This window comes from Leptopilina heterotoma, unplaced genomic scaffold (assembly GCF_015476425.1).
Source record: "Leptopilina heterotoma isolate Lh14 unplaced genomic scaffold, ASM1547642v1 Lhet_136, whole genome shotgun sequence".
NCBI classification, from domain to species: domain Eukaryota; kingdom Metazoa; phylum Arthropoda; class Insecta; order Hymenoptera; family Figitidae; genus Leptopilina; species Leptopilina heterotoma.
The window spans coordinates 97,091-124,372 of NW_025110857.1; the positions used below are offsets into that span (position 1 = coordinate 97,091).

The following is a 27,282-nucleotide window of genomic DNA, read 5'->3' on the forward strand; positions in this document are numbered from 1 at the left end:
GCTCCTAGCGGCAAAGACGGAAAGCTACTTTCAGTCCATAAACGCGTGGCGCGAATTTTCAAATTTTGCAAATTAATATAAAATATATAAAATGGAATATTGAAATTCTTTTTTATATTTTCTATATAAATGTTAAAAATAAATAAAAAATACAAACAAAATAATAAATATTGATGTACATTAATTAAAAAAATAAATACTACTTATTTAAATTCCATTTTTTGATTAAATTTCACACTAATGTAAATCAATTTTAATAAGTAATTATTAATTTAAAAATAATTCAATAAATAAATATATAACAAGAAATATAAATTAATAATTATGAAAATTAAAGATATTAATTTAAAAAAATAAAATTAAATAATAAAAATATTAATTATGAAATTTATAATACTAATTAAGAGAATTATTCATAAAGAAAATTTTATTAAATTAATTATTATTAATTATTTATTACTAGCAACTGTATACTAATTAACTAATTAATAATTATTATGTATATTATAATCAAAAACTAATAAAATTCTTCGCACGAATTTTATTATTTTAATAAATAATAAAATACCATTATTACCATTATTATTATTATAAATTCCATTATTATCAATATAATTTTAATTAAATTTGTCGAAAAAATTGTAAAAATTCAATTATTTTTTTAAATAATAAATTTCTTTACAGGAATTCAATTATTTTAAATCAATTTTAATAAAATTCTATAAAAGAATTGAATTATTTTCTATATAATTTAAATTAAATTCGTCGAAAAAAATTGCAAGAATTAAATTATTTTAAAAAATTGTTTTGAGGGAATTAAATTATTTTTAATACAATTTTAATCAAATTTCTAGAAAGAATTCAATTATTTTTATAAATATAAATAAATTAGTTAATTAAATTAAATGTTTCTCAGGAATTCAATTATTTTGAATAAAATTTTAATAAAACTTTTTCGCATGATTTCGATTATTTAAAAAAATTCTATTTTTAATAAAGTTCTTCGAAACAATTCAATTATTTTCAAGAGTTTAAATAAAATTATGTCTAAAAATTCAATTATTTTCAAGAATTTTAATAAAATCTTTTATAAAAGTTCAATTATTTTTTAAACAATTGTAATTGAATTCCTCCAGAGAATTTTATTATTTTCAAAATTTTCAATACAATTTTTAATTGAATTCTTGGAAATAATTTAATTACTTTCAAAAATTCCTATAAAATTTTTCAAAACAATTCAACAATTTTCAAAAATTTAAATAAAATTCTAATGGAAGAATTAAAAGTATTTCTGATTCAAAATTATAAAAATTTATCAAAAGTATCGTCTTTTACTGTAAAAAAAGTCACAAAAGAAAACAAAATTAAATTAAATTTTTTTTTGCATTAATATGATCACAAAAGTGATACGCATTTTCTAAAAATCAATTTTTTAATTCTTCATAGAACAAGATATTAAACAAAATAAAATTCAATTTTTCTCAGAAAATAATTTTTCAAAACATCCCTATTTTTCATTAGAAAATTATTAACATATTTCTGAACGAAATAATTAGTGAAGTAAAAGAAAAATAATTAATATTTTTAATATTAAATATTGTAATGCAAGAGAAAGATTTTGCAAAGTTTAAATAATATTCCACCTCATTTTTATTTAATATTTAGAATATTAAGCGAAGTCGAAGTATTGTCAATATCTCAAAAATTTCGAAGTAATTTCAGTCTTATTTACACATTAAAAAATGCGGTTTATAAAAAATATTTGTCACATTACTGAGCAAAACCTAATTTCTCAGTTAATCTTCTAATTATGTAAAATATAAATTGCGATCAATTTATTTACCTTCTTGTAAAATGTAAATATTAAAATTATTAAAATCTCTAAAAATATATATTTATCTACAGTTAAATAACCGATATGTAATAAATTACGAATCAACTTTCTATTACGAATAACTCTTCCTCTGAAACTTGAACTAATTAAATTTAAATTCCATTGTTTAACAAATTGATGGAATTGATTAATAAATAATATAATTAACTTTTTAGTAATTTTTACCCCTGAGTTGAAGATTTCATCGTAACTTTTTTAAAAATAATTTCTAATCTAACTACAGCCATGGATACCAATACGGATCCATTTGGCAAAGATTATCGACATTCCTGGAATTATTTAAAAAATTTCTTACATTGCTGTCAATTCCACTAAAATGACCAAGGGAATTTAGTCTCGTTGAAATACTTGTGACAACTTCAATCACTCGTCGTATTATTTCTTTATTCGTTTCCACAAATGTTGTGTCCACCGATTGATTCACACGGTCCTCGGAAAATTCATCTCTAATTATTGCTTGGAGGAGAGATTTTATCTGATAAGAAGGTTGCGCCAAACAGCGAGCACTGGCTATTATATTTTCTCTCAAAGGTCCTGATATGCCTAAATAAAAATTAAAAAATAAGTTAAATAGTTGGAGAATTTAAGCTTTTTTATTTAATATTGTCAAGTTTTATTCAAGTTTCAATAGATAGTAATTTAATTTATATTTATAAATTCTAATAATTTTTTTGTAACTTACCAATGTCAGTGACGAATTCAGCGATATTTGGTGTTAAGCGAAATGGAACCAGTTCATTCAAACCCAATTTTCCTACAGCTTCATGAAGATCAAATGTAAAATAGTTGACGTTTATTATTCCAGAGTCGAGATTTAAATTCATCATGTCAGGACACAGTTTAGTAAGATGAAAGACGTATTGTGAGAATACAACCAAAGAAATTTGAGAGATGAACTGCAAAAATAAACGAGACATTAAAAATATAGAAAATAAAAAATTCAATAGATTTTAAGATTATTTATTTTTAATTTGCGATTTTAATCCTAAATTTTACCAGAAAATCACCATTATTCAAAATTTCAAGAGAAAATACTAAAAGTGTTGTGACACAAAATTAAAATGAATAGAAAATTTTTTAATTAATTATAATATCATCATTATTTTAAATTTCAAAAGTCCTAAATTTACAGAGAAAATACTAACAGAGTTATGACAAAAAATTAAAATGAATAGAAAATTTTTAAATTATAAAATCACCATTTTTCTAAATGTCCAATAATCCATCGAACTCGGAAAAGTTGTCACAGCCCAATCTTTGAGAATTGTCTTTGGAATGAGATTTTTTTGCACTTCTTTGAAAATTGACATCAAATTTTCCATATTAACTCCTTTGCGTCTTGCTGCAATACTTGAAATTAATTCATAATACTTCGAAATAGGAGCATTAGGCAAAATATTCCTTTTTTCGCAATTTTGCTTATAGATTTGCAAAATATCGATTGCATTTGGATTATCTTCGATGAGTTGCACGTGAGGATTCAGTGGAATCATTTTTGGAATCGTAAATTGCAAAAAACGTCGACAAGTTTCTTTCTGCTTTTGCAAATTTAAATTCAACATTTGCAGCAATTGCAAAACACGATAATTTCTATTAAAATCGATAAATTGATCATTCGACACTATCAAGTAGACATAGGGTTTTCCATCACTTCCCAAAATTGAAATTCGATGAGCTATTGAGAATTTGTGTTGAATCACTTCTACCCAAGGCATGAATTTCACTATCGTCACCGGATAGTGAGAAAACTGAAAAAAATTAATTTATATTAGAATTTAAAAAAATGTTAAACTTTTAGAAATTTAGTTATTATTTAAAATTGTAACTTTTTTCAACTAAAATCTTTTTTAAGTTAATTGAAGTTAATTACATAGCTTTTAAAAAATTATTCCAGATTTTAATTAATTTAAACAAATTTAATTATTTATAGAAATAAAATACAAAGTTTCCTCATGAGAAAGCAAAAATTTAAGGCAATGTTTTAAAATTTATTGCGCGATTTAAAATAATTAAGATAGAACAAAAATTCAAAGAGAAATTAAATTTTCTGTTTTTCAAAAATATTTTTAGACACCAAAAAACAGAATTTTTGTAAAAATTTTTGGAAGTTTGTCATTTTTTTAGTAGTTTTGATAAAATTTCCTAATTTTTCCCTAAATTTTCTAATTTTTCTGATTTGTGTCAACCCTGAATTTATTTATTTTATTTTTTATCAATTGTTAATTAATTTATTGGTTTAATAAATAAATTAATTAATTTTATTAGTAAATTGTACCTTTGGTAAAAGAGTTGAGCCAGGAAGTCCAATTTCTGCATTTTGAAAATTGAAATTCGACAAAGATTGACACTTCTTCTCAAGTAGGAAAGATCTGTAAAAAAACAATCAATAAAATTACAATTATTTAAAAAATTGTATTTAAAATTAAATTTGTCAAATTATAAATATCCCTAAAGTTTCGAACGTTCGAATGAATATTTTTACTTCTTTTAATTTGACATTCATTACAAAACATAGTTTTTTTTATAATTCAAAAATTACTTTTTAATTAAATAAATATTTAATTTTACAATATTTTTCATTTCAGTCTTCATTAAAAAAAAAATTTCGTTCATTTGAAGGTTCAGAATTTTAGTTAAATAACGAAAGAAAAAATAATGTAAAAAATGTAATAAAGATACAAATAATAATAAGAAAAAAAAATTAAAATAAAGATAATTTAATAAAAATAAAGAAAAAATTACCTCAACGAAGCTTTAGTGTTATTTTCCAAAATTACAATCCACTTTTTTAATCTCTTTATCAGATTCATCAATAATTTGTCACTTGAACTATCGAGCTTGAAATCTTGCTCGAATTCCTTATTTATTTTTCCAAATATTGAATATTCTCCAAAATTTGTATTCTGACTGAAAATTTTTTCCATTTCCACACGAACATTCGCTGTTAATTTTCCAACATGATGAATTATTTCTTGAGTACATGCAACTTCATTGATATTCTCCTTATTGTCGAAAGCAACACGATAACTTAGGATTAAAATTTCCTGCAAACGTTTCACTACCCCATGTAACCAATTTTCTTTAAACATCGAAATCTGATCAAAAGTTCTCTCCAAATACGATAACAATTTTGGATAAATCAACAGAAGTCTTCTCATTACCTGCGAGCATTTGTTAATTGATTTTAAAATTTCTTTTTCCCTCTCTAGATTTCTCTCTGAATTGTCGTTATTAGAAAGATTTTTATTATTTAATTTCTTAAATTGAAGTTCCATGTAAAGAGTCCATAATTGCGAGTAGATTGGTTGTGGAAATATTCTGCTGATAATATTCAGTAAATCGATAATTTCACCACCAGGAGGACGAAGCAACCATTTTAATAATTGCGGAATAAATGAGACCCAATTAACCGGATAGATTTCCGCCGAGAGTCTATTGACTGATTTAAATAAATTCATTTCCTCGTCATCGTAATTAAGCAACCAGAGAATTTTTGCAATATATTTTCTGCATTTTTCGTTTTTCTCCTCGCCGGAATACTTGAGGGCGTTTAGAAAACAAGAGACAGCCGACTTTGTATATTCTGTTCTTTCTGTATTGGTCTGAAAAACACTCTCAAAATATTCACCCCACAATCCCCAGGCATTGGAATTCTTCTCGTTTATTTTAATCGATTTGGAGAAAATTTGGTTTGCTTTGTCTGACTCCCCAAAAAGTGTGTACAATTTTCCCTTTAGTGAATAGAAATCAGAGGTGATTTTCTTTTCGAAATATTGCGTTTCAATTGATTCCATGCAGTCGAGAGCATTTTTTAGACGATTCTCTTCTCCGTGGGTGAACATTTTCAGGTAGCATTTCACCTGTTGTTTGATTCTCTCGAAACAATCGGTTATGGGAATACTTTCAATTTTATGAATTCTAGTCAGTGAGTCAAGAGCGACTGATGAGAGATTTTGCTTTCTGGCTATTTTACTAAAATTATTGACAGACTGAGCCCAGGTGTGAATATAGTATTTTAGTGTTTTTTCCTTCGGTATCGAAGTTGCGAAAGCAATTAATGATTTGTATTGATATTCTCGCCAGATGAAGATATTTGACCAGTGACTGAGATCGTCAGCAATTGTCGGCACTCGTTGTGTCCAGGTGTAGATTATTTTCCTCAAGTTCGCCGTTTGATTGGGGTCCAAATTCTCGTGGATAAATTTCGCGTCACGTAGATCGGCGATTTTTTCAGCTGCCTGAAGAAGAGAAAAGTGGGAACGAGAGATGAGTCTAGGGAGTTTTTTCCACTCACGAATGCATTGTTTTGTTGCGTTAGAAATGTGTTCGTCGATGAGGGGCAAATTTTTCTCCTCGCCATTAGTGGATAGATAACCACGATAGAGCTCGATTTTCCAGAGTTGATCGGACGGGATGTCTTTGTTAATCTCGAGGTATTCCTTCATCGTGGACCAGTCGGAGGTCAGGAAGCAAATTTCGAAAATAAATAAAGGATCATTGAAGAGTTCAGTTTTACCTTTGTTTAGAAGCAAGTCCCATTGGTTCAGCTCCTTAGCACAACGAATCCATCGTTTCTCCCATAGTTCCGATTCGCTTTGCATTTTTTTCGAGAGGGAAACTGTTAGAAGATCCGTTCGAAGTTTTTCCACTGCTATCGAATAGGTTTCTTGTGCTTCCTTCAAAAAACCCTGTTGCTCGAAGGCTATCGCATCAACTGTCTCCTTGTAAATAGAATGCTTCTGCCAAAGTCCGGACCACATGTCATCTTCTTCCAATCTGCTGTACAAATCTGTCAAGGAGTCTAGAATTTCAAGACAGTAATTCGTATCCGAGTCATCGAAATCAAAAAAATTATTCTCCTGAATTTGGAAGCACTTTTCCTGGTCCACAATCATTTCTTCAAGTCTCAGTGTCATTTGATGCCAAACATTGAAAGTTTTTCCCAAATAATTAATAATTCTCGGTGTTTTCAAAATTTCCGGTTCACAACCAACAAGAGCTTCGCAAAAAGTAACTATCGCACTGGGTTGACAATCCTTCTGTACCAAATGACTTTTGTCACAAAGAAACGGAGTTAAATCAATCTCTCCACTCCAAATCTGAGGAAAAATATCCTTCCAAACATCAGCAGCAAGACTCGATTCCTTGTGGCACAATTGTATCGTCGCTGATAAAAATTCTTCCGTTCTTATACTCTTCAGATAGTCGAGAAACTTGATGTGCTTGTTAATAAATTCCGTGAGTTGAGGATTAATTTCTGAAGCGCCGGGAATATTTTCATCCAACTCGGGAGTTTGGAGTGTATCCAAAATATCAGTATCTAAAATCGTTAGGTTCATATTTGAATTCCCCTCCGTATTCCCCTCAATTATGTTCATATCAAAGAGATTTGTGTTTGGATCAAAATACGAGAGATCAAAATTCGAGAGATCTAGATTCATGTCCAAATTCGAGAGATCTAGACTCGGGTATAAATTAAATAGTTCCATATTGTAGTCGTCGTCATTCAATAAATCCAAATTCGATTCATCAACTTCTGAATTCAAAAGATCAGCCGTTGATTTTAGGTTCAATAAATCGACATTTGAATCTAGTTTCGAGAGATCTACACTCGATTCCAATTTCGAGAGAGCTTCGTTCAAATCCGATAAATTCAGACCTGGGTTTTCATCGTCCTTTATGGAGAACTTAACACTTGGTAGAAGAATATCTTGTGTCACTTGAATTCTAGTCGTCGGATCGACAACAATCAACACGAACTCGACACACTGTTTGATCCAATAATGTCTTCCCATCAATTGCCAATTGATTTCAGAAATATACCTCAATCGATCCTTGACACTTCGTTCAACTCCAGCGTTCATAATTTTCGAAAATTTGATTCTCGTATGCGGTTGCGATGATCGTAAACCCTCCAAGAAGGCAAGTTCCAAATCAGTCGATAATTTTACATGTCGATAATTTCTGTTCTGATACATCAAGCACAGAACATCGAGGAAATTATTCCTCAAATCCAAATCTGCAGGGAAGTTCTGAATCTTTTTCCACATCTTGATGAATATGGGGAATTTTTCACTAACTAAATTCCCTTCGTCCTTTACCCAATTTTTCAGTAACTTGATAATAATTCTAATAATTTGTAGATTGGGAGTGTTGTCTATTAAAACACCCAAAGATGTCAGGAATTTTCTTCTATTATTCGTCGACATTACTTCGAATCTATTGGAAAGTATATCGAGAAAGGTGAGTAATTCCGTTTCCTCTTTTTTTGCACCAACACCAGCTAGATGAAATCGTGATATTTTCTGAAAAACCCCCAAGAGATTAGTTAACACCGGATCTAGATAACCAGCATTGTTGAGGTAGACAGTTTTCGCTATCATTACACAAGGAGCTAGTGAATCGATCCCCGCTTCGTTTCTTTCGAAACCAGTTAATCTTTCCCTGAAAACTACTCTCACGAATTTATAAAAAAGTTTCATTTTTTCGTCACGTGTTTCCTTCGTCAAAATTGGATCAATCGGAAATATTGTTAACAAATTACTCAGAATTTCCTGCAGGTATTTGAGAATTTTTCTATCATCACTCGAGAGACACATTGTCAATCCACTTTCAAGTTTGGTAAAAATGTGAAGATTTGCATTTTCACCAAGTCCTCGTACAAGAAAGATCAATAGTTCCAAAATTCGGTAAATTTTCTCCGAATCCTGCTCTGCGAGGGTTTTATTCATCCATGAGAAATCGACATTTCCGTCTTTTACCCAAACTTCGGAGGAGTAAGTCCTTTTGATAAGATTTGCCGAACGTTTTACAAGTTGTTCTTCCATTATTCCTTGCAATGTGTTAACATCATGAACTTCGCATGTCAATTTTAGGATGAAATTCAATATTTTGTCGATGTAGAAATTTCCCAATCGTTTTATCGGTTGGGGTTCTAGGGTCGTGAATAGAGGAGTATTATTCTGTAGGACAATTCGTCGAAATCCTGATGAGCCTTCGTCTGGGAGTTGATTACTCGATTCAATGCCGACGACATCAATAATACTTGTTTCTTCACTTTTCGCCTGAATTTCCCACTCGATGATCGTCTCCGCAATGTCAACCGCCAATTTCTTGCTGTCGATGGTAGAAATTTCCGTTATCTTCTTTATAGAATTGACTAGAATCGGAATTAGATGGTAACGCACCGAATAGTAGACTTTGAAATGCTTGACTACGAATTGAAGACAGTGGGACAACGAGTACCTGGAGTGGCTCTCTTCAATCAAGACTTTTCTCGTCAATTGTGCGAGTTTGCTGTAGCCACTTTCCATTCGATGGGGAAAAATTGGAATCAAAATATCTAGAGCCTCTTTCACGACATGTTTCGTTTCTATCGAGTGAGCCTGCATAAGACTGAGAAAAACGTGGACAACAATACTTTTCGAAACGGAAAACTTTCGAATTATGTGGCTCAACAATAAATGACCATGATACTTGGTGATCGGATCGACACAATTTTTATTCAAAAGACAAGACCATGCGAAATATACCAATGTTTTGAGCTTTATTCCATGATGTTTGATATTTACATCGTGAATATACTCTCCAGCGTGATCAACCAATAAGCAAGCGAAACGAAAAATGCCCACTCGCAAACGATCACCAAGTTCACCAGGATTATCGATATCAATCACTTTGTTAATAAAAATCGAAATCAAATTTCTAGGATCGTCCGTATTTGGAGATGGTGGTGTTCCTATTATCTCGAAAACTTCCTTTTTCTTGAAACTCGCCTCAAAACACTTGTAAACGATATTATGTAAAATATCCGCCTTCAATTCGTCACTCACTCTTTTACCTTGAAAATTGTAGATGAATTTCGAAAAAGCTGTTCGTTTCCACTGAATATGATAAGTTTGTGCAATAACTTTCTCTATAAAATCACTGAGCATCGTGACATTAGAAACGAAATTTATACGAAAAATCTTGAGGATATTGAAAAGAAAATCAAATTCTTCTGGATTTTTTTCTAAATAGTGAATGAAAACTTTCAGTAATATCTCTGGTTCCACTAAATGATTGGATTTTACATTCTCAATGTCCTTGTGATAATTTATATACTCATTTTTGTACCAGATTTGCTTGATGACGGTGATGAGTTGAGTTTGGGTGGTGAACCAATTTTCATCGTAGTCTATCAAAATTGAAACAAGTCGTATAGCTCGAAATCGAATTTCCATTTTTTCTTCTTTAGCCAAATGGAGATCGGGTTGTTGTGGAGCGAGAAACATTTGCATCAGACGAATTGATCTACTCTTTAGTGTTTCTTTAAAAACTTCCCCTTGCTCTGAGTTTAGAAGAAATTCCAAAAATAGTCCATATTCCTCACAGCGTACACTGTTGTGATTCAGTAGAAAATCCACAGTATCCGATGGATATCGTGATAAATAACGAGTGAAAGGAACTTTAAATGGATTTTGAATCTGATTCATAAGATCCTTTTCTGATTGCAAAAAAAATCGACAGAGAGTTGGGATAAATTTCTTCAGATCTATGGTCGTTTTTTGAAAAATTTGAAGTATGGTCAAAATCTGTTGTTGGATGACATTCGAGTTTGTAATGATGATTCTTTTCTCTTCCGTATTTTTTCGTCTTGATTCTTCCAATGTTTGCCTTTCCGCTTCTGTGGATGATTCTGCCTCTGGTTCTAGTAATTTTTTTTCCAGTTCACGTATTTTATTCTCCAGGTCTTTTTTTATTTCTTCTTTTATTTTTCTATTCAAGTATTCAGTTTTCAAATTTTTGAAACAAGTGCCTAAGTATAGAATCAAACTGTTACAGAATTGATAATTGCTGGTGGGGAAAATTTCCACAAGGTATGAAAAATAGGTCAAGAAATTGAGATCTATCGAAGTCTCTTTAGCGAGAATTTTTTTCACTGGTTCAAAAAATAATCCTTTCATTTTTTCGCTGATTGGTATTTTTTTCAAGCACTCGAGAGCAGTTTCCTGAAGTTCGATTTTTTTTAGTGCACTGATGAAAATTGTGATTACATTCTCCTGGAGAGTTTCTATGGAATAGAAGTGAATGATTGTTCGAAGAGCGGTCGTTTTCAGGGGAATGAAATCAGAGAGATCTTTGTAACAAGGTTCTCTTAGTAGTTGATTGTCTTCTCTTTCGATAATCTGGACAAGATCTTCGTAAAAAGACTTGTGTTCTAACAACGATATATCGAGGACGAATAAAGAAGTGAACGATAGAAAAAATCCGTTCGCGTCGATTATTCCAATTTGATCTTCAATCGGATGACGGACCATGTGAATCTTCATTGGAGGAACTAAATCTGCGACTATTTCTCTGTGAGGACGAATCATATCGGTTAGAGGCACTTTTCGAAGCTCTGCTAAAAGAGAGAGTAAATTCATAGCTTCTTTTCGTAAAATCGTGCGTGGGGATGAGACAAACAGCATTAATTCTCGAACCACTCGATCGGTCTCATTCTTTTGAACTTCATAAACTGTCAGGTGTTCGTTTTCAAATTCGGAAGTAAGTGTTGTTTCTAAATCGGAATTTTTCTGCTCGAAGCAAACTCGAAGTAGTTTGTTTAAATTTGCTTTTGCTTCGCCGATCGTTCCGCTACCGATTCCTTCGTTCAAATCTGAGATTACGAAGCAAAGAGCTTTGACGAAAGGAAGGAGATGAGTGAGAAGCCACTTGAGGGGCATTTTTTGGATTAAAAACTCAATCACCATGCAGCCACCAAGCTTTGAGTACCAAGGATTCTCATAGCAGAGAGAAGTCAATTTCTCGAATAAATATTCCATGAAGGGAAGTTGACAGACTCTTTGCAGGGAACCAACGATTGAGGTCGCGGTCTTTAGAATAGTTTCCAGAACATTGGAGGCGACTTTGAAGAATTCCTTTTTCTCGTACTTCAAAATATCCTTGAGGGCATCGATCAGAACGAGAGGATTTTGGAAAATTTCCCTCTCAGCTTTGTATTTATTTTCTTCCATTACATTTGAGCAAACTTCTTGGGCAACAAAAATCATCGTATAGTGTCTTACATACGAGAGCATTGTCTCAAAGACCGGCAAATTAGAATCCAGGGACGTTTCTTCCGCAGCTGCGATAAAGAGTCCACTTAAGGCAATTTTCTGAATTTCCTTCGCCGCCAAATCTTCCTTAACGCAGCACGAAGTAGGGAAAATTTCTTCCTTGAATCTCGGATGATTGAACAAATTGATCAACGTTCTTTTATCATCTTCTAATTTCACAGTAGCCGACAAGTAAGAATTAATCACTTTCCAAGCTTGTTGTTTGTAAAATAAATCAGAAGTTGAATTAAGAGTTGAATAAGCTGTCTCAATAATTTTTTTCACAGACAAATTTATCTTTACCGAATTCTCGAAGCTGACCCGAACACTCGGATAAATCTCCGAATTAACAAATCGTAACTTCTGCGGATTTATCAACACTTTTCTACTCTCCCCGCCAAGTTTTCCCAGAATTTCAAAAGCTTTCTGAGCTAACTCCTCTTTTGATTCCCGTACAATCCTAAAGAGACTCTCAATCAAATCAGTGGCAACAATCTGCAGGTAGTCTTGCGAAAAAGAAAAATCAACACTATTGATACAAATATCCAGAATTTTCAAACCATCACCAATTAAAACATCATTTCCATTCAAGGCGTGAACAATCGTAATCATCAATTTTTCAAAATATGGTAAAAGAAAACCAATTCTCACCGGTATTGAAAGAAACAGCTCAAGTACAATTTCATGTATCTCCTGCTTATGAAACTCCGTTTGAAATCTATTTAAATCCTCGATTAATTTCGACAAAAGAGGAAGAAATTCCTGATATAAAATTTCCTGCGTCCCACCGCTTATCGATCGATAAAGTGCTCGTAAAATAAGAAAATAATTCAAAGGCTCCTTCGCATTCACAGCAAGATCCAATGAGCGTTTAACAATTTTATGAAGATTCGAACGAAGAATCTCTCTATTCTCCTCGGGAGAGAATGCAACACTTCCAAAAATCGTCTTAAATAAAGTTAGATACAAATCACTTATTTCCGGTTTCGATCCCACTTGATCCATTTTCTCCAAAAGATATTCAATCATAATATTTCCGAATACCAACGATTTTCCCGGATCCAAAAGAAGATAATTTATAATTGCCAAATAGTCCCTATTCCCAATCACTTGATTCACGATAAAATCAATTTCCCCAGTAAATATTGTCTCAAACGTCAATAAATCCATTGACATAAAAATTGTTGCAAAACATTTTACAAGTTGCTTTTCCTCCTTTAATTTCGTCTCATGAAACTGAATCAACTTATTAGTCTTCTTTGGTATCGCGTCCATTGCCAAACGACCAATTGTATAAAGATTAAATGACTTCATTCCCCATTTGAAAAATCGTAAAAATAACAAGACATCGGTCCATTCAAATTGTTTCGTGAATTTATCACTGAAATTAAAGATCACAATTTCCTTCACTCCAAGTATAATCCATCGGATAATATTTTTGTACTCCACAATATTTTGATGTAAATTTTGCGAAGTTTTGGTGAATGTTTTAGCACTCGCAAAAATTGGAATTACATCCTTAACAATTGTTTCTAATTTCAAGACAAAAACCTCGAGTATTTTCTGTAAAAGTTTTCGTCCTTTAAAATAATCTTCAGATTCAGATCGACTTATCACGCACTGAATGAGATTGTTAAGAAGTTTACAGGATAGATTTTCAATATTCACTGGTAATCGTGCGTCGTTGAGTAGTCTACTGAAAAAATTTACAACCCTCGTAAGATGAGAGAAAGAAAGTACGTTTCGTACCTGATGAATAAAATCTGCAATTACGTTGAAAGCGAATGATCTTAATGTCTCGTTGGCCGTAAAACCGGAACCGAATAAAAGCTCTTCGTCCAATAATTGATCAATGTGGGAAATAAATTGTCGTTGGAATTTAGAGAGAATGAGATAGCGAAAATAGATGAATATCTCTTTACGAAAATGTGTTGCTTCAGTGGGACAGGCACGTAATAAATCCACCACTCCTTTAAATAAAGTAGCACTCGTTTCAAAAATTATATCGATAAAATCCTTTATATTATAAGAAACAAGCATAAGACACTTGACCTGTAGACCAACAAACTCATACAGAATTTCACGATTGCAATCTGGAATTGGATCACAAGTCTTCAAAGTAATTAAAGTCACAAGTAAAGAGACAATTTCCATAATAATTTCCCCAGTCTGTTGTTTATATAACGAGCGTAAAGTAATCAGAAACGAAGGAACTTTCTGCAGAAACTTCAATGATAATCTTGTCCTCGGTATCAAATTATAAGTAATTAAATTTCCATCCTCGTCCTTTTGGTTCGTATGAATAGCAGTTACAATATACGTTTTTGCCAATGATGATTCAATATTTAAATTCACCAAATTCCTTATTGTTATAGAAGATTTTGCTTGAATTACATCCACAAAATTGTTTGTAAATTCAGTGTACATTTTCTTGACAAATTCCAAAAATTGTAAAACTTCCTTAATTGATGTTGGTTTATATTTTTTTCTATACTCCGACATAATTTGCAAACATATTAAACTATTCTCCTCATTATCAATTTCCAGTAATTGTAAAGTAATTTTCAAAACGTCTGACACGTACGGTTTAAGGTATTCGTCCGTTGGGAGTCGATATAAAATTTCTAGAATCACTTTCCTTGTTTGATGAATACTGTACTCGGAGATAAATTGTATTGTCCCTTCAAGTAGAATTGGTTTGATAATTTTCATAAATCTTGCGAGAAATATTGGATATTGCGGTAAGAGTACAATGATATCGAGACTTTCGGATATTTCCAGAGCTGATCTTAATTTGACATCGTTTCCTTTACTGGCATCTCCCAAACAATTCACATATACGAGGTAGGTATTTATTTGGGACTTGAGTGCCGTTCGTGCCACATTGTTCAAACGGTCCATTTTTATTTTCCTGATAGAAGCCAATTGTGTTGAAACCTAAAAAAAAGTAAATGTTAAAGTTCATATTCAAATAGACAATTGGTAAATAATTTGATTATCTTTCAAGAACTTGGTAAAAACTAAATGACAGGCCTCGGATCGAATTTTTCGATTAAAAATACAAAAAAAGTCGAAAAAGTCGTTTATTTAATGTCACAAGAATTTTTTTTTGTATTCTCCTGTTTTTCCCATTACACTGATTTCTAAATTAAATTTTTCAAAACTTGAATAATTTTTTTAAATAAATATTTAAATATTTATTAATTGTTTTTTCATGGGAAATAAAATTAGAAAAATTTCAAATTCAAGCCTTCGGAAATTTATTAATTTCTTAAAATTACAATTATAAACCCTTCCAAAATAAAATTCTTTTCTACAATTTTTAACTAAACTTCATTTCCAAATCAATTATTTTTAATTTTTCTTCCAATTTTAAATATAAAAATTCAATTTTCCACAATTATTGTAACTGTAACTGTTATGGTTCTTTTTTTTATAAAAGTTATTAAGATGAATTACTGAAAATATTCAACCAAAAATGTTGAAAGTGACTGATTTTTAAAAAATTATAATAAAGAAATTCTTAGAATTAATTTTTTAAATATATTTTAAAATAATTTTTGAAAGTTTATAGGTTTTTAATTTATACAATTGAAAAATTTCCAAATAATTGAAATTTGGTAAAATATTTTAAGAATAATTGAATTTTTGAAAAATATAAAAAGAAATAATAAAATTTTTATGAAGAATTATAATTTTAAAAATGAACATTACCTATTTTTCCAAAATTTTAAAAAGTCCGAAAAAGGTAAATTTTTAAAAATTTTAATTTATTTTCTACGAAGATAATCATTCTCGAACAAAAATAAATATAATAAAAATTAATTTTAAAAAATTACAAGGAAAAAACTCTGTAAGTATTACTTTTTTCAAAAATATTTTAATATCATTTTTAGAGGCTAATTTTTATTAATTTTCTTATTTATAAATTTTCACTTGAAGATTTTTCATTGCAATTTTTGATAATTCAATTATTTTCAAAACTTGCAATTAAAACTCCCCAAAAGTTGATTTTCAAAAATTGTAATAAAATACTCGAAAAAATCAATTATTTTCAGTTAAATTTTACAAAATTTCAATTATTGAAAAATTTTTTAATTGTATATTTTAAAAATTTAATTAGAAAAATCATTCAAAAATAATTTTTGAAAGATCTGTCTGTAGTTATACTTTTTACATTAAAAAAATCGAAATAAATTGCCAAAAAATATATAAAATAAACAAAAAAATTTGGTTTTTGTGGCAAAACTTGGAAGAAAAGTCGAAGATGTCGCAATTTTTGAAAATAGTCGAAAAAAGTCGAAAAAAAGTAGGATTTTTTTGAAAATAGTCGAAAAAGTCATAACATCCGAGGCCTGTAAATGTCAAAATTTGTCTCAAGTGAAATTATAATTGATTTTAAAATTTTCATATGAAATTAATATCATAATACTAATAATGAATTAATTTAATAAATTATAAATGATTACGAATATTGTACTAAAATTTAAATAAACGAGTAAATATGATTGTAAATAAATTAATTAATATTAATTAATTATAAATTACTCACATTTGATTTATTGGAAAAATCGTCTTAGCATATATTGTGATAGATAGGCAAACACTGTGTAATTTTTAAATTTATTGAAACTCTGTTATTTACCATTTAAGGCTCCTGAAAAATAATAAACCCAGTAAATATAAAGAAACTTTTGTTAACGTTTTGTATACAAACATCGAAGGTTAGAGTAGGCAATTCTTTGAAAATTTTTACTGGGCAGCATATTTTCCCGCTAGAAATCAAATTTATTTTTAACAATTAATATTAATTATCCTGAAATAGTAAATCATTAATAATAAATTGTATACAAAATAATATAAATTATATACGATTATAGTTTTGAATTATAATAAAAATATAAATAAGATGAAAAAAATATGAACAAGTTATAAATAATAAGATAAATTTACTTATTTTATAGTCTTATTTATTTACATAAGCTACACGAGATATTCTCAATTGAAGGCAAATTAATCTATATAAAAGATTATAAATTAAATGTAGTGTTATATTTTTATCTCCTGTCCGTTTTTCCAACACCGCGCTTTCCAGCGAAAAGATGCTTAGGCATCTTATTTCCAATGAAACGATCGGCTTCACCTTTAAGACCCTTCTTTTTAACTTTCTTTGAAATCGCTTTGTGAGCAATATTCTTAAGTTTTGTTTTCATCTGCAAAAAATTTACATTGTTTATATTATTCCCTTTTTACCGAGCAAAACCATAAAAAAAATATATAGAAAAGAATAATAAAAAAGATAAGAACAAAGAAAATTTACATCGTTTGCAAAAAAATGTCTATAAAATTTTACAAAAATAAAATTTTATATAATTTTATATTTTATCTATAAAATTTTTTTAATTAGTACCCATAGGTTATAAGTACTTCTGTACGAAAGGGATTTTCCCGTGTAAATTAAATTAAATTAAATTAAATTAAATTAAAATTGTAAAAGAAAAATACTTACAACAACATCCTTTACTCCCATTTCATCTCTCGGTTGTCTGGAGACACTGCGATTTCTTGACGCTGAAACATCTACACGTCGACGTTTAGCATCGGGTTCAGAAATCGACCTCGCACGTTTTTTCGTTTTTGTAAAGTGAGCCTGAAAGAAATTTTTGTTAAAAGATTTTTTACATTTTCTTGAAAGAAAGAATTTTTTTTTATTAGTGGAGCTTATTTTTTACTAGTGAAAGAAATTTTTCTTTTAATAGAAGGAAAATTTTGAATTTGAATAATCAAAAGAAACAATTTACGTCTTCTGTGTCTTCCATGTCGACTCCGAGTTCTCCAAGTTCCTGTCTCAATCTTGTCACAGATCGACCTCGAACCTTAGCACCGGCAGTACGGGGCATAACTGGTTTTGTAGAAGCCTTGTTAATTCGCGATTCATCTTTAATAACCACTTGTTTCTCTCGAATTTGTTTCGCTAATTCATAAATTTCCTGCATTTGTTCACTTAATACTGGAACCTTATGATCATAGAAACCGCTTTCGAATCTAATCTCTTCTTCTTTCTCGATCTCGTTCAATTTCTGTCGATAACAAAATTATTTATTATTGACACATTTTCATTCTGATTTATTAGTATATTTTCAATTTTGAATAAATATGTATATAAAAATAAAAAATAAAAAAGAAAATTCATAGAGGAAAAAATAAAAAGATCATGAAGAATAAAAATAAAAAATAAGTCGTCGAGTAGAAGAAAATAAAAATATAAATAAAATTCAGAAAACAGAGATGAATTTAAAGAAATATTGAAAAAATGGACAAACCTCAAAAATATCGGGATCAATATAATCCGCAATATTGTGACCTTCCCACATTTCGGGGATAATATCGAACTTCTGTTCTCCCTCGATGTCGTAATTCTTTTTGAGATCGAGAACATAATCATCGCCCAATTCCTCTTCGATTTCGCGCTCCAATTTTCGTTTTCTCTCAGCTTTCTCAGCGGCTGCTTGCTTCTTCTTAAGAACGGACTCAGGTATGCAAGGAGCTCGAACCTTGTTATCCCTAGGCACTGGTTGAGTAACGTGTAAACGATTCAATAAGCCTTCAACCTAGAAAATATATTTCAAAAATATATAAAAAAAGAAGAACAATTTAATTAATAATTAATTGAAATAAATTGAATACAAATTAGATAGAAAAAAAATTAAATCTAATTATATTAATTATTCTAAATATTGTAATTAACTCACCTTTTTAGTTTTGATCTTTTGATCCACACGATAAGCCAAAAGTCTCTCACAGGCTTCAGTTTTCACATCCATGACGCCAAAATCAGTGACGGTACTCATTTCAATGAACGGAATATTCTCATCTTCTTCAAGTTGTTTTACAATAGCTCTTTTTTCCGCAGAGAGATCATTTAGACGTAAGACGTCTACTTTATTTATCACACAAACGAGTGGTTTATTTGTAAAGAACACCTTTATTGAATCGAAGAGTTTCATCTAAGAATAAATGTGTTTTTCTATTATTTTTTTATCATTCATAAATAGAGTTTTTTCTGAATTAAATAAATTTTCAGAAATATATTTCAATTTCATTTCAAAGAAATTAAAAAAAATTTAATAATTATTTACTTAACAAGTAACGTTAATTACCTTTCTTCGAGGGAATATAATTTAAATTATAATAACCTTGCGTATTCTTTCAAGTCTAATTCTCTTCTTCGCAAATATTTAAAAATTCTTCATAAAGCCACACGTTGACACATTTCAAACACACAGACAGGCACGCAAAAAATTCTTTCTTTTCAAAAATTGTATTAAAAAATATATAAAATTATAATCAGGGTGGTCACAAGTTCCCTGACAATTTACTGACATTAAAATCAATTTTTCTGACAAAATTTTCTTTATAGGAAAATATGAATGTTCACGGAAAATGAGTAAAATTTATGAATTTTAATAAATTCTAAAAATTACGATTATAATCCTTCCTGAATTCAATTATTTTCTACAATTTTTAACTAAACTTCGTCTCTGAATCAATTAATTTAAATAGTTTACCAAAAATTCTTCTAGAATTTAATTATTTAAATAATTTCTAAAAGATAATAGTTTTTCAAATTTTGAAAAAATTTCCAAAAAATTAAAATTTGGTAAAATTTTTTAAAAATAATTGAATTTTTGAAAACTATAAATAAAAATTATCAAATTTTTGAAAACTTTTAAATTATAAACTGAACCATGATTTCTTAAAAATTTAAATAAGTCCAAAAAGTAAATTTTCATAAACTTTTATTTATTTTGTTCGAAGATAATTAAATGTTAAAAAATTATTATAAAACAATTCTAATAATTAGTTTTTAAAAATATTTCCATGTAATTTTTCGAAAATAATTGAATTTCCCTGACTTTACTGACATGTGACCACCTCTGATAATTAAAAAATTGATTTTTCTAATTATAGTTCACATGAAATAATTTGAAAGAAAAAATTTTGAAAATTAAAAGCACTTCATACAAATAAACTGTAACTTTCATTTCTTAAACAGTTTTTCTTCTCATTCTTCTTCTTCTTCTCTCAAAAACTGTTGACCACTGACCACAAGTTTCGCTCAAGCAAGAAATTATAAAAAATAGGCTTTTAACGCAAAAAACGAAAAAAACTTTTTGTTAAAAATATATTGTAATCCGTATTCATAAATATTCGAATGAATATTTTAAAATTCAACTGAATTTTTAAAAGCATAAAAATAAAAAGAAAGAAAATATCTTTCAAAAAAATGATTTTCTTACTTGTTCTTCCAATGAATGACCACATTGTTCTGAAATATCGAAGAAATAGAGAACGGCAGCACGCAAATGAGCGAGAGCTGCAACTGCTTGCATTTCGATAACATTTCTCTCTTCGACGGGATGATCCAAAATTCCAGGAGTATCAATCACTTGCCAACGTAAGTATTTATAATCCGTGTGTCCTACATACAACGATTTTGTTGTAAAGGCATAAGGCTGAACTTCAACATCGGCTCGAGTTATCTGAAATTAATTGCAAATAATTAAACACAGAACAAATTAATTGAATTTCGATTAATCATTAAATTATCAAATAATTAATTCCTTTAAACAATTAACTAACTTTGTTTATAAAACTACTTTTTCCAACATTGGGAAATCCGCAGATTATTATCGTTCGAGTAAAAGGATCTATGCTCGGCAATCGAGCCAAATGCTGTCTAACTTGCTCTAAATAAGTCAAATTGTTGGCTTGCTTCTTCATAATTGTGGCCATTCGCCCCAATGCTGCTTTCTTTAATTGTTTACATCGGTACAAGGAGTCTCCGTACTTTAAAAGACGAACGTAGTCTTTTGCAACGCTAAAAAACGCAAATAGAATTAAATGTTAATTCACAATATAAAATTAAATTAAAAATAGAATTAAAAATACATCTTCAATATTGAATTTATTTAGCTAAGTTTATATAGTGAAATTATAATAATATAATTATTAATATTGCTATATTAAAATACCCTTTTTAAAACATACTTATCAACTAAATGTCTCGCTGTATTCATTTGACCAAGGGCCAATTTGTAATGATCCTTGTCATACAAAACATTCATTAAATCCGCATAGAATGGATGCACTTCGTCTAATTTTGGAAACTCCTGAACAATTTGTGAAAGCCGATCATGAAAATTTTGTTGTGTAAATTTTACTTTTCTCGTATAAAATGCACGGATGCGGGATATTTTGTAATTCTTGTGAATTACAGTTGGAGTCTTTCGTTGTGTTTTTGATAATATAATATCAATGAAGTCCTAAAAGAAATTTTTATATTAAAATACATATTGATAAAACTAGATAAACATGTAAGAAAATTAAAAAAACAATAACTTTTATACACTTTGTAGGTTATGCCATACATTTTTAGGTTAGGACTGTCAAACAATTTTAACAAAAACATAATTTGTGTTTTTTTGTTTTAAACGTGTTAAAAAACATACGTGAAGAAAGTATATAATAAATAATAGTAAAACATTAAAATAATAATGTAAAATGAATGAAACAAAAATAAAGAATTAAAAACCACGTGGGGCTCATTGAGCCACGTTCTGACATGAAATATTGTTAATTTAAAAATAAACAAATTACTCACTTTTGCTGTTGGAACAACAGCGATCTTTTTGAAATTGTACATCACCATTTTGCTTAATTAATATAACACTTTTCTTTAAAAATAATGTAAAAATTTAATACACTTTTCTGAAAACCTGTGTGGACAAACACATGAACCACATGAATGTCACGCTCAGTGTTGCCACACTGAGAAAAGCAGGTAAATATTGCAGTGTTGCCAACTTTTTCTTGCTTGCGTCAGACAAAAAGGCGCGCTTTTCTAATAGATTTAGATTAATTAATTAATGAATTTAGTTTTATATAATTAATTTTTGCTATTATTTATTATTAATTAATCGGAAAATTATAACTAATGATCAATAATAAATTTTACAGTTAAGAATGGACTATATTGTATTCTAACGTTTTATTATATTAGAGCGATTTAAATAAGCGCGGTTTTTTCTACCAATAGGAGAGTTTTTGTGACGCAAAAGTTGACACTCACCACCGATGGCGCTGGCTGTTCAGTGAGACGATATTTTGTTAACATAACAAAAATTTAATTATAGAGATTAAAATAAACAAGAAAAATAGCGCTAATTACTTAAAAGTATTTACATAGAGGGTGGTAGGGGGTTTAAATTTCGAAAAAAATTCTCATTACAGTTGTGAACGCCCCTTAATATCGGCCATGTACAACTAGCGCCACGGTGCGGTCGCCAGTCAACAATCGTGCCATCGCCGGAGTGTTGGCATCTCTGCAAAGTTTTGAGATTCAGACAAGTGATTATTTAATTCAAAGAAACACGTTAACCTGGTTTTTATTATTAAATTGTAAATTATTAAGTATTTTTATTATATTAAGTGAATTTTGTTCAGTTTTTTGTTAGTTTCACTAAATTGATTTGCTTTGTTAAGAGTGAACAAGTAGAAACAGGTAGTTCGAGTCTGTGCAAAATAAGTGATTTTAAGTGAAGAAAGGCATGAAAGAACAGGTCATTTTTGTTAATAACTATTAATATTGTTACACATTTAACAAATTCGATGTCAATTTGACTTGCAATGCATAAAGAAAATTCATGTTTCCCGAGTGTTGCTCTGTTCTTTTCTGTGAAAATGTCTATATCAGAAGTGAGTGTTTGCCGGTATACAGAAATTTATTTCAAGGAAAATTCGCCGGAATGCAAGTCCACGTGGTGAAAAATTGTAAGTTTTCGTACTTTTTTCGGATATTACAATAACTTTGTGAATTATTTGTGACGCAACAGCGGAGAAGGGGATCTAAGATGCAAAATTTTATAGGTTATGTTCGCTACATTGTTTTGTTGTATTTTGTGCGAAAATGCATAGTGTCTCTATTGAAACGATTCAAACTAATAATGTTTAAGAATTTTAATGATTAAAAAATCCTTTATTCATCGTAAATACTCGTAAACATAACCTATAAATTTTTGCCAATTACTAAATATATTTATCGTAAACTAGAAATAGTTTTTAGTCAAATTATTGAATTTTGTTAATTAAAATTTCTGTATAATTTAATTACTAATTTTAATTATTTACAGGGAGGTAGGAGTTATTATAACTTAACAAAATCTATTCTGACGTTAGAATATCCAAGTGAGTTTTTTTTCTTATTACATTTCGTTTTTAATTCCACCATGAATGTTTATAAACAAAAATGAAATTTTCCTTAAAAAATTTATCGATTTTTTAAAAAACCAATCGATCACTAGATATAAATTCTACTACTGCGGTTGAATATTAAGAATGACAAATGAATTTTACGTTAGTCATTCTAATTTTAAACGTTCCAATAAATTACAATGAATATTTCCTTTTTTTGCGGAAAAATTGAGTTATGAAATATTTAGCCTTCTGAATAATGTTATTCACTCGAACATTAATGTCAATTAAATTATCTCTTTATTCAAATTTATTAAATTTAATAATAATAAATTAATATTAATTTATGAAAAATCAATATTTAAAATAAACTTTTCGAATAAATTTATTCGAAACAAAAATTAACTTATAATTCAAAATTTTTATTAATATTCAAAAACAATGAAAAGCAATAAGCATCAAACAATTATTGCTCTTTAATTAAATAATAATGAATCATTATTTAATTAATGAGCAAGAATTGGATTAAGATTGAAAGGTATTATTGAACTAGTGTGATATATTAGATTAATTTAAAACGTCATTTAGATATTAACAGTATTTTTGGCAATTACATAAAAAAAATAAAAACGAGTGAATAAATATTTTCATATAGATTACACGTGTTACGCGTTATGCCAACGAACTCTATTAAATATTTAATATTCAGTGTTGCTCATCGTGTTTTCTCACTTTTTTTTCCTTTTTTAATTTGTTTATATGTGAAAGTGCTAAAATTGCGTAGTAGTTGATATAATATTATCAGAACTTAAAGTGGGTATATGCAGATTATTCTCGCATTTTGCTTTTAAATGGCATAAATTATGCATAAACAAGATAATCATCATTATTGTTTGGTTATTATCAATATCTTAGGCGCCACGAGTATTATTTATTTAAAGATGATGATAATACACCTGAAAATTACACTTTAATATTATTAGATCATAATTTTGTTTACAAATCAATGTAAAGGGAAAAAATTAATTCTGCTGAAAATATAATCCGCTTTTTCTCTATTGAAATTAAAATTATATAATTAATGTTCAATAAATATAAATATTTATTTGAATAAAATCAATATTTTTGAGTTAAACATAAATTATTCAAATTAATTTAGTTTGAATTAATTTAATATTTTAATTAATTTAGTAAAATTTACTATTGTTAATAAATAATTATTACTTCAGTAATAATTATTTTTTTCAATAAATTTAAATATTGCAAATAAGTTTATAAATATTAATTAACAATATTAAATAAATTAATACTTAAATAATAAAATTACAATAAAATAAAATTAATATTAATAAATTAATACGTTAATACTAAATAATCAAATGTTTATTAATAATAGTATAATTATTATTTACTATTAATAATTAAAGCGATTATTCAAGAAAATAATTTTCCTTTTTAAATTCAAATTAATATTTTATTAGTAGCAAAGAAAATTTGATTCCGGTAATAACTAATTTATTTTATAAATAAATAAATGTCTTCACTGAATTATTTTCGAATTATTCTTTCCCGAGAAAAAAATCTATAAACTCGATGTTTTTTTATAGAAAAAAAATAATAACTTGTTTATTGTAATAATTTAACTTTTTTGTCGTCTTACGTTGAATTTTTAACAAAAAAAAAGAGAGAAAAATTAAATTCTCTGATGCACTTAAATTGATTGAGTTGTTTTCATCTATATATTAAATATTTATAGTTTGTAAAGGAAAAATAGTATATTTAGACGCGGATTTAAATGAAATATAATTTCATTAAATTTACATATTGTAGGAATGATGCTTTTCACATTATTATACATATAAGTACGACAGGGAGAGAGAGAAAGAGAGACAGAGACAATTTATCGAATACGATAAGAAAATTGTGTGCTAAAATTGGAATATCAATAATTTTGTTAAATCATTATTATTATTATTATTATTATTATTATTATTATTATTATTATTATTATTATTATTATTATTATTATTATTATTATTATTGCGATCCTTTTTCAATAAATTGATTTACACAAGAATTACTTGATTTAACGAGATAAATATAAATTATATTGTTGAAAACAATTAACGATAATAACTACTGTAAGATTATTTTCAATTTCAGTGTAGCGTGCAAAATATAATTTCTACAGTTTAAATTACATACTTTAACTAATTTAAATTATCTTTGATTAATTTCAATTAAATTAAAACTTTATTTTTTTGTGTAATTTTATCAATTTTTGATTAATTGAAATTTATTAATTATAATTATCATAAAAATTTTGATATTATCTCAATGAATGATTAAAATGGACTTTTTTCATTTAATTTTAATCTTCAATGCAGATTTAATTAAACAATTTTTTTTATGTCAAAGGGTTAATTGATTTTTAAATTAAAATAAAAATATCTTTGAATAAGTTAAATTTGTGGATTAAAAATTAAATTTAAGAGCCGGAAATTCGATCGTCATTAAAATAATACCAAATTAGAGAACAAAAATTATAATTAATAATTTATAGGTCAATTTGTAATAATATTAAAAATAATAATAATAATAGAAATAATAATATTATTATTTATTATTGAAAAATTATTAATATAAATTAAATAATAAATGCAAATGACTTGTAGATATTTTGGGAGGAAATCAATTTACTAAACGGATTTTCTAGCAAAGAATTGTAAACAAATGCAAAGAAGTATAACACAAATAAAGGAATTTATAATGTTTCTTGACAAAAATAAATTTTGATTGTATAGAGATAAAAAAAATTCTAGATAAGAAAAGTCATTAATAAAATCAAGTAGGTATAATAAAAAATTTTTTTCGATAACGTTATTAATAAATGTAAATTATCTAAGAAATTTTTCACATTTTTTTAATATACAATATAGAAAAATGTTAATTATTTGAAAAATGTTTTGTACGAAAAAATTTTCTTTTTCAATTATTAAATTTAGAAAATATTTAAAAATTATTTATTAAAATTATTTAAAATTTAATTTTAAAAATCGTTTTTCGAAAATAGTTAATAGAAATCTTGATTCTTTTAAATCGTTTGTTTCTATTAAATGGGGTGCGTCAGTAAACGTCATTACGTCATAGGTTGCGTGTATGAAAACCACTGATTAAGGTGAACATACTTCGTTTTACACTGCATGCCAATGCTCATATATATTTCATATGCAAGTTTATACGTCAGAAATATCAGTATTTTTGCACGTGCTTTTCAAAAAATCAGATTTTACTATTACTCCACATATTTATTTTTATTTTTCTTCACGATTTTGTACTCGATTTTATACACGTTATTTAAATGATAAACAAAAATATTTTTGTAAATCAAACTTTTTCTTTCGATTGACTTGAAAAATAATTTTTTTTATCTCAATTGCAGAGGTTTTATTAATTTGACATAAAATGTTTTTGTTGACTCGATTTCAAATTTTTAAAAAAGTATTTAGATTTTAATTAAAAAAAAAAAAGAAAGTAACTTTTGTTTTTATCTTGAAATTTGCACAGTTTGCCAATTTTTACTATTTCCGAAATGAATTTTACCAAATTTAATCGAAATTTTGTTTAAAGTTAAAAAAATTTAAATAAATTAATTACCTAGTTAAGTGATTAATAATAATTAATGTTAATTAATATTAAGTGATATTAATTATTATGAGTAAAGTAATTGATTGTTTAAATTTTGTTTTAAGATTTTTCTTTTTCATTAAAAATTCGAAAATAGTAAAATTTCCTCTCTAAAATAGTAAGAATTGACAAAAAAATTCTTATATTCCAAAAATTTGAAACTTTATTGCGTGAAAATAGTAAATAGTCTTTATTTATTTTTTCCGTGAGCTTTAAAATTAATTAGTAATAATGTTTACTAATTTGAATTGTTGCTTCTGAATTAGTAAATTTTACTAAAAAATTATTAGAAATTACTATTTGTTAGGTAATTTTACTGAAGTGTAATTAAAAATTTCTATTTGTTAGTAAATTTGACTAAAATTTATC

The 27,282-nt window shown here is 27.7% G+C and overlaps 2 protein-coding genes across 2 annotated transcripts; both read right to left on the bottom strand.

The window, feature by feature from the left end:
• Nucleotides 1–1,668: 1,668 nt before the first annotated feature.
• On the bottom strand, nt 1,669–16,647 carry LOC122497744 (transformation/transcription domain-associated protein-like). Its single transcript, XM_043605011.1, has 6 exons — nt 16,526–16,647; nt 4,637–14,910; nt 4,170–4,263; nt 3,094–3,642; nt 2,577–2,790; nt 1,669–2,437 (listed from the first exon to the last, which is right to left on the bottom strand). The coding sequence occupies exons 2-6, from the start codon at nt 14,872–14,874 to the stop codon at nt 2,112–2,114; spliced, it is 11,421 nt and encodes a 3,806-aa protein (XP_043460946.1). The 5' UTR covers nt 14,875–14,910; nt 16,526–16,647; the 3' UTR covers nt 1,669–2,111.
• Nucleotides 16,648–16,921: 274 nt separating this feature from the next.
• On the bottom strand, nt 16,922–21,794 carry LOC122497766 (nucleolar GTP-binding protein 1). The gene is made up of 9 exons (XM_043605042.1): nt 21,638–21,794; nt 21,025–21,299; nt 20,617–20,854; nt 20,274–20,516; nt 18,726–18,980; nt 18,297–18,584; nt 17,775–18,053; nt 17,483–17,623; nt 16,922–17,186 (listed from the first exon to the last, which is right to left on the bottom strand). The coding sequence occupies exons 1-9, from the start codon at nt 21,683–21,685 to the stop codon at nt 17,031–17,033; spliced, it is 1,923 nt and encodes a 640-aa protein (XP_043460977.1). The 5' UTR covers nt 21,686–21,794; the 3' UTR covers nt 16,922–17,030.
• Between the last annotated feature and the right edge of the window lie 5,488 nt (nt 21,795–27,282).

Bases quoted from the DNA above. Each gene is read 5' to 3' on its own strand.
- LOC122497766 (XM_043605042.1), bottom strand. From the start codon at position 21,685: ATGGTGATGTACAATTTCAAAAAGATCGCTGTTGTTCCAACAGCAAAA. The intron at 21,300-21,637 runs GTGAGTAATTTG...AATTTCTTTTAG, and splicing joins CTGTTGTTCCAACAGCAAAA to GACTTCATTGATATTATATT. The intron at 18,981-20,273 runs GTAAGAAAATCA...ATTTATTCTTAG, and splicing joins GTCATTCATTGGAAGAACAA to ATGAAACTCTTCGATTCAAT.
- LOC122497744 (XM_043605011.1), bottom strand. From the start codon at position 14,874: ATGGACCGTTTGAACAATGTGGCACGAACGGCACTCAAGTCCCAAATA. The intron at 2,791-3,093 runs GTGATTTTATAA...TTATTTTTGCAG, and splicing joins ATTGGACATTTAGAAAAATG to TTCATCTCTCAAATTTCTTT. The intron at 2,438-2,576 runs GTAAGTTACAAA...ATTTTTATTTAG, and splicing joins TGAATTCGTCACTGACATTG to GCATATCAGGACCTTTGAGA.